An 8029-nucleotide genomic window follows, 5' to 3' on the forward strand; every position below is an offset into this window, starting at 1 on the left:
GATTTATGTAAAAAATACTTTATATTTTATATATATATATGTCCATATGTCTTATAAGATTTTAAAATTCGTATGTCGATATATTCCATATCGGATCATATTCCATGCCTATACCAGTGTCTATTCGATATTCTTTTTTATTTCTCATCAAAGGAATTACATCCTCTTCCAAAAAGAATTACATCTTCTTTTGGAGAATCTCATTGCTATTATCGAGACAAGAATGCATCATAGATTTTTAGTTATAAGAGGCCCATTGCCCATAAAATAGGAAAAATGTAGAGTACAAAATTCTGTGGCCCATTAAAGACTTAATTACAAAAAATTACCAAAATATCCCCAACTATATATATCTCAAACCCCACCCTTCACAGTTCACACTCAATTCCTCCCTCAGAGACTCTCAGTCACTTAGTCGCAAACCCTAGCAGGTATACTCTGACCCTCGCCGCTCGCTGCCGGCTGCCCGTTGCCCACCGTCCTCGCCGGCAACTCTCTCTTCTCTCATCCCTCGATACTCAACGGTATTCAAATTGAATTCGTTGAATTTGTTTGTTTGGTTTAGTAGGGTTTTAGTTCGAGCTCCCCCGCTGCAAAATACAGTTTTGTTCCTGCAACTGTTTAATCGAGTTTCCAAACCATGGCAAGCACTAAAGTTCAGAGGGTTATGACCCAACCCATTGTACGTTTCTCACTCCTCTTCTTTTTTTTTTTTTTTTTTTTGTTGTGTGTTTTAAAGTTTCTGTTTGACCTAACATCTTTCCTTTTCGCTTTTCGCAGAATTTGATTTTCAGGTTCCTTCAAAGTGTAAGTCCTTGCCTATACTCAGTAGTACCTACCTCTATTCCTGAATTCTTCTATCCTTTATATAACTTGATTTTTCTTGATGTGAATGGTGTTTTTTTTTTTTTTTTGCAGAAAGCTCGCATTCAGATTTGGCTCTTCGAACAAAAGGATTTGAGGATTGAAGGCCGTATCATTGTGAGTGCTTCATACTTAATTGAAGTTTCTTTTTTTCATGCGTACTTAATAAAAAAAAGTTTTTTGCGGACTTTAAACTGTTTTGCGGATATGATTAATGTGGATTCGGATTGTGATTGAGTCTTCTATAGATTAATGGTGATGTTGTGCTGTCTTTTAAATTATGCAAATTCAGTATTGTTACTAGTTGAGGCTAGATTATTCTTTACAGTGACTTTTAAATTAATGGTGAATTGACGAGGTATTGAAAAACAGGGATTTATTTAAGGTTTAATTATTCTGTTGGTTCCTATAGTTTTGCGAAATTTTCAATTAGGTCCCTGTACTTTTTTTTATTTCCTTTTAATTGGGTCCTTGCATCAATTCTTTTTTTTCAATTAGGTTCCTCTTAGCAGTAATTGGCTTAATTTTATAGGGACCCAACTAAAAAAAAATTGGTGCAGGACCTAAATAAAAGGAAAAAAAAGTGTAGGAATCCAATTAAAAAAAAAATTGGTGCAAGGACTCAAAAAAAAGGTATAGGGACCTAATTGAAAATTTCACGAAACTATAGAGACCAACAGAGTAATTAAACCTTTATTTAACACATTCAAACAGCATCAGTTGGAAAATTTGGTTGTACAATTAAAACAAAAAAGGGCAGCCCGGTGCACAACCATCCCTGTTAACACAGGGTCTGGGAAGGACTGGACCCAAAGAGTGTAATTTACGCGGCCTAACCTGAGAATTACATCATTGGCTATTTCCACAGCTTGAACCCGTGACCTTGAGATTATATAGAAACAACTCAACCGTTTTCTCCAAAGCTTCCCTTTGAAAATTTGGTTGTACAATTGAATGAATTTAAATGAGATGATAAGTTGGTGTTGAATCTATCTAGCGCATTTTATATAAAGGAAGATCCATTGTATTTGTATCTAGAGTAAAGGACTACAGGCTTGTGTTTTTGGCATAGCAATATAAAATGTGCTGTGGTTAGAATTTAGAATCCAATCTCATCTTAATTTTAAACAGGGTTTTGATGAATACATGAATTTGGTTCTGGATGATGCTGAAGAAGTGAATGTCAAGAAGAACACCAGAAAAACATTAGGTATGCTAAAGTTTCTCAATTTTTTCATTTTTGTCTTGCTACTTATTCATGCAATTTCTGAAGTATATTATTGTTCTTATTAGGGAGGATCCTTCTTAAAGGAGACAACATAACTTTAATGATGAACACGTAAGTGAAATTAAAATTCATCTTTCATAGCTCACATGGTTCACATTTCTATCTGAGTGAGTTAATTTTCTCATACAAACGTCACACATGAATTTCAGGGGAAAATGATGATGAAGATGAACACCCAGGGTGTATTGTAAACCATACATTCCATTCAGCAAGTGGACAGAATTATCTTTCATTTTGTTAATCGCTATGTCACTTAGAATTTTGAATATGCGGTGTGAGAATGGTTGTTATGTAGATTAGATTTTCTTGCACTAGATGAATTCTTAGTTCAGCGACTTTCTTTGCTGTTCTACCTGTTCTGCCTTCTTTATGCATATATCAATATCTTATATTACGATTGAGTAAATGACACCAATATCATATATATATATATATATATGATTTCTAAGTTTCCGTTCGCATGCCTTGCAGTGCATGATACCCTCAAGACCACTAACTGCAAGGTTGAGTTAATTTCGCACAACAATAATTAAATACTACTATTATAATTTGTGACAAAAATAATAATAAAAATAGTACATTAAAAAGAAAATGATGTATTGACTCCTTTAATTTAATTTCTATATGAATGTGTGACTGATGACTGCATCTCTCTAACAGGCCAGGTTTGAATATCCGAGATTCCACTAATTGCAGACTAAAAGAAAGAACAAAAAAAAGAGTAAACAGTAAACACATTGTATTCTGAATAATATTCCAAAATAGTCTCCAAATATTACTGCCATTAGAGGTGTTGGAATTAATAATGTACCAAAAAAATTTGAATTATTTTGACGTTGATAAAAATGCTGTAACCTGTAAGTTTTGTTATTGATAAAAATGTCTTTTAATTATTTAAAAATTGGATTTTAATATAATTTTTGGTAAACACGATTAGAAAAATGAAATATCTTTTATCTTTAAAATTTGGTAATTTTTTACTAAGTATATACTTTTTTCGTAATTTTTTTTGTCAATAGCCAATAATAATTTTAAAAAATAAAAAAAAATCTAAATAAAATTTTTATTCAATTTTTTGTGTGTATTTTTTAAATAATTATTTAAATATTTCTATAAAATTTTGGATCAAATGTATACACAGTTTCTCAGATACAAAAATGATTGTCACATTTTCTAAATAATTTGAGAGCAATTCTTGTCGATAACAAAATTCCGAGACATTTTCGTCAACACAGATAATTTGAGTGCAACTTTTGTGGTTTACCCTAACAAAGTTTAGGAGTCTGCAAGTGCAACTACCTTTTGTTGCCACATCATTCTTTCACTCTGCCCTACTTTCCTATGTGATGGCAACTTAGACATGGTAGCCAACTAACCATGGCCATTGTAGTCCCCCAAGAAGAAACCTATGTCTTATTTTTATCAGACACTTATAAATGGTTCGACACTTGTTCTTGTCATATTCCAGTCTTGTGAATGAATAAAAAGGATATAGAAGGGGACTAGTACACTCTGAAAACTAGTAGTATAATATGCAAATCCCAAGTATATACAACAGGTAACTGGTATTCACTTTCATTCAGACATCTTTGTACAATAACTGGTATTTTGGAATTCTTTCAGGTGGGAGAGGGCAATTCACAATAAGCTTCCCTTTCATTGCTCCTCTAAATATTGCCTGCAGTAATGTTCATCACCATTTCATCAAATAATGAAAAGGTCATACATGGTAAATAGCTGGAAGCACACATTTTCAAGTAGAAGCTAATCTAGCATCCAATCAATGTACTACTTCATAGAAGGCAAGAGAGAAAAAAAAATGCAACTCAAATTAGGATTGTAATGCAAAATTGGATTCTACAGTGATCAAAGGGAAATGGAAGGAGAATATCCTAAGGAGTTTTTCATAACTCACCTATTTAAATTCCTTTGCCCCTTATTTGGTTTCCCACTATATCCCCCAACCTGACAGACCAAGGACTAATCCGTCACGGATCAAACCTTGGTCAATGCGTTGTTGCATGCACAAGGCGGGATTCAAACCCCTGACATTTGCTTAAGCGAACTAGTGAGCTAACTACTAGACCAACCCAACTTGGTTTCCCTTGACCCTTATTTAACTAAGTTTGCACCCCCTAATTGAGCCTATTGGACTAGAATCATACCATTGTACAATTATTTATCTTCATGGCAAGAGAGATAAGACAAGAAAAATAGATGAAAAACATCTAATACTCAACATCAGTTTTGCACAAGCTAAGCTTAATACTAGTTTAAAGCTCAGAGAAACCACTTATTTTTTCAGAAACAAGTTTTGAAGTACCACGCCCTTCCAATCCTAATTTTTGTTTATAAAAGGTAAGGGGAAGGTGGTAGAGACATGTTCACAAATCACAAGTGGTTATGTTACTTAAGGCAATGGCATCCTATGTTATTCTCAATAACATATCAATATCTACAAGACAAAGATCACTTCTCAATTGAAAGACCTCAAATAGCCTTTGGACAGAATATTAATGAAGTTTAAAATGGCAAGAATTAAGAGAGAGAGAGAGAGAGAGAGAGAGAGAGGCATGTAAACAATGATAAACACTAGATATCTTACTATGTCTTTTTCTGCATATGAACCGACCATTTGTTACTACTTTAACAATAATCAGTAAATGTCAATGATAAACGACTGGCATTTGAAACGATTTACAATCATTTTAATCAGATCCAAGATTCGCATAAACAAGGATATGTAAGTATGTACCTCTACAACATCAATGAAATCTTGCTTTCTGTGAAAAGCGCCAATCCACTTAGTGTGATCTGCAGTCCTATATGTAACAGAACAAAATGTCAAAATCTTAACCACAAAATTTCTTGATACAAATCCAAAGAATTGAGGGGGGGGGGGGGGGGGGAAAGCCTCTTCTACAATACTGAAAATCTGAAATGACGAAATCATAAACGCTATATTACTTCTGGAACTCTAAGTAAACTTTCATAGAATAAGAGGCTAGAGAATACAAAGAAGTAGTAGTATGCCTTGACACCAAATATTGCACTTAAGAAGCAGACATTTAATTGTACTCCAAAGATAATATAAAATTTCCTTAGAAACAGGCATATATGAGGCACCTGAAGAGAACATATCATTTCCAAATTTCAAACTTCCAATCAGCTTCTCAATTCTCAGTTTATCATTCACAGCAAGTTATTTGTTAAAAGGATATATTGATCATACATTACATACCAGCAAAATAGCCCCGAAAAGAATGATGAAAAAAAAAAAAATTCTAATCCGACAATTACCAATGCACATAACAAATCAATCAGTCTAGTTCACAGCATTTATAAATTATTTTTGGCAGGTTTAAACTGAAAAAATATGGGTTAAGATACTTTCCAATGGATACATAAGTCATAATCATAAGTAAATCATGTAACACAACACAATCATAATCAGATGAAGCAACAAACAATTGAAGAAACATGCAACACAAAAGTGTAAAAACTCAAACCAAAACAAAGAAGTAAACTACTGAATCAAATCATATTATAAAAAAGTTAGCAGCATACCCAGAATCCATTTTCATGTGATGGGCATTGAAGAAGAACACCGTGGAAGGAATCAAAGAAATGTCAAAATACTTGACATAAACCTGAACATCCTCCGAGTCAACATCAACCAGTGCTACTGTTGCGAATTTGGACACATCCCTCACAGCTTTAGAAAGCTGCATCAAACAAACCAAAAGAGTTAAATACCAAAATATAATCAAATATATAGAATTGGAAAGTGTAAAAAAGAGAAGCATACTAACAATTTGATCAAGTTGGAGACAGACAGAATCGGAGGCACGACCGAAGCGGAGGACAAGAACCTTGTCGATGGTGTCTCTGATGATGGAATCAACCTCGTGCTTCTTTAACAATGTTGTTAAGAGGTAACTCATTCTCCTTCATCCCAATTCTAGTTTTGGAACATCAAACCAAACAAAATCAAAACCCCAAATTAAAAGTTCAATAAGAGATGAGGCAAAGCTCATGAATCCAAAGGTATGACTGTCAGCCCGTAGTTCAACCATGGTTAGATCAGAATAACCGTTTTATAATAAATATAATTATAATTAAAAAATATCACTATATTGTAATTTAAATATTAAAATTACACAAATTGAAAGTATGACATGAACCAAAGTTATAATTATAGAAAAGCATACATAAGTTGGCGGAAACAAAGTTCTGAAGCATATAAAAATATTCTTTTGTTTTTTTTTTTTTTTCATGCTTATACACTCACAGAGATCCATACTAGGATGGTGATGTTCATGTCAAAACACAAGAACAAGAACCAGCAGTACAAACCAAAAAAACCAGAAACACATCAGGGCCTAAGAACATGTATGCTACACCAACCCGATAGATAAGCATTAAGATCAAGTAAACAAAAATATTTAAACCCCATTGTTCAATTAGAAGCAACAATTTTCAAATTTATCAAACGAAACATAAAATCGACTCACATATATATCAACCGGAAAAAGTGAATGGCGAACGCACGGCGGTTGGGGGAAAAGAATGACAGAATAGTGGCTGGCTACCTGGAGAAGAGAGGTAGAGAGAAGAAAGATAAAAGGGTTCTTGTCCTATCATTAGAAATACCCCTCTTCTAAACGGCGTCGTGTTTGCAGGTTTTAGAAGACCAGCCGGATCCTAATTCGGTTCAAAAGACCGACTCTCAGCTGGTTTTCCGCCTCAATTCCTGTCATAGCTGCGAGAATCGAATTGGTGATCAAACCGATCACACTGCTGATTTATTGATTTAATTGGTAGATAAATTGAATTGATAAAATCGATCTTATATAAAATAATTAAATTTTAAATTCGCCAAAGAGTAATAGCTCAAATGGCATAGTTTTTCCATACTCAATTAAGAGGTTGTGGGTTCGAGTCTCATATCTTTGATAAAAAAAAATTAAGTTTTAAATTATAAACATAACTAATATAAAATTAGTTAATATTATTACAATAATATCTTAATTTGAGATGATAAAAATAACAATCCATAAAATATATTAAATTATATATAATTTTTTTTCATAATAAATAATTTTTATTTTATTTTTATATTAAATTGATTATTTTTTTATTTTAAAAATTTATTAATTAATTTATACCTATTACATTATATTATTCATGTGTAAATAACCATGTAATTTATTTATCTAAAATTATTAGTCCAATTGAAATTGATAAATAAAAATTATTGTTTATGGTCTCTACAAAACAAAGGTTTCATTTTTAAAATTTATTTTTTTTAAAAGATGAAATAATTAAACAAGTCCAACCATATCTAATAAAAAAATAACAATATCTGTTGGTCTGACAAAAAAAAGGGGTCCAATTTGATCAAATTTTTTTTGAGTGTGGGTTCGAATCCCACCTCAGCCGAACTGATTTTTGATTCGATCGATCTGACCGATCAATTCGGCCCAATTTTCAAATATCACTTATATTTTTATTAAAAATATTAATAAAATACTATTTTATTAATGTGCGGATTAAATTGATATTCGTAATTTTCGAATTGGATTCAGATAAATACTGCGAATATATAGATCAAATCCGATCCATGAGTATTATCTAGAATAGCCATTGGTTTTCGGTTCAATTGATCTGACCGACCAATTTGGCCCAATTTTTAAATATTGAACTTGAGACTTTCAATTTATTTTAAAAATTCGACTTTGATATTAAATTAACTAGAAATAAATTAGGTTAAACCGGTCAACATGTATACAATTAAGCGCAATTTAGTGGTTGCTGCAGAATTTTCTAGTTTTCTGGTTCTGTCGTATCAATTTCCGGTCACTAGAACTTTTGATT

The 8029-nt window shown here is 32.4% G+C and overlaps 2 protein-coding genes across 3 annotated transcripts; one reads left to right on the plus strand and one right to left on the minus strand.

The window, feature by feature from the left end:
- The first annotated feature begins 377 nt into the window (after positions 1–377).
- On the plus strand, positions 378–2558 carry LOC107625034 (uncharacterized). Of its 2 annotated transcripts, XM_016327562.3 has the most exons (6): positions 378–682; positions 781–807; positions 919–981; positions 1996–2074; positions 2158–2203; positions 2302–2558. In XM_016327562.3, the coding sequence occupies exons 1-6, from the start codon at positions 641–643 to the stop codon at positions 2309–2311; spliced, it is 267 nt and encodes an 88-aa protein (XP_016183048.1). In that variant the 5' UTR covers positions 378–640; the 3' UTR covers positions 2312–2558. The 2 variants fall into 2 exon arrangements, with proteins under 2 accessions (XP_016183048.1, XP_088362436.1); XM_088506310.1 differs by lacking the exon at positions 2302–2558 and having other exon boundaries at positions 2158–2207.
- A 735-nt stretch (positions 2559–3293) lies between these two features.
- LOC107625033 (mRNA splicing factor, thioredoxin-like U5 snRNP) lies at positions 3294–6813 on the minus strand. The gene is made up of 5 exons (XM_016327561.3): positions 6667–6813; positions 5965–6113; positions 5720–5877; positions 4908–4974; positions 3294–3830 (listed from the first exon to the last, which is right to left on the minus strand). The coding sequence occupies exons 2-5, from the start codon at positions 6094–6096 to the stop codon at positions 3732–3734; spliced, it is 456 nt and encodes a 151-aa protein (XP_016183047.1). The 5' UTR covers positions 6097–6113; positions 6667–6813; the 3' UTR covers positions 3294–3731.
- Positions 6814–8029: the final 1216 nt, after the last annotated feature.

This window comes from Arachis ipaensis, chromosome B2 (assembly GCF_059453495.1).
Source record: "Arachis ipaensis isolate K30076 ecotype BB chromosome B2, ASM5945349v1, whole genome shotgun sequence".
Classification (NCBI taxonomy): Eukaryota; Viridiplantae; Streptophyta; class Magnoliopsida; order Fabales; family Fabaceae; genus Arachis; species Arachis ipaensis.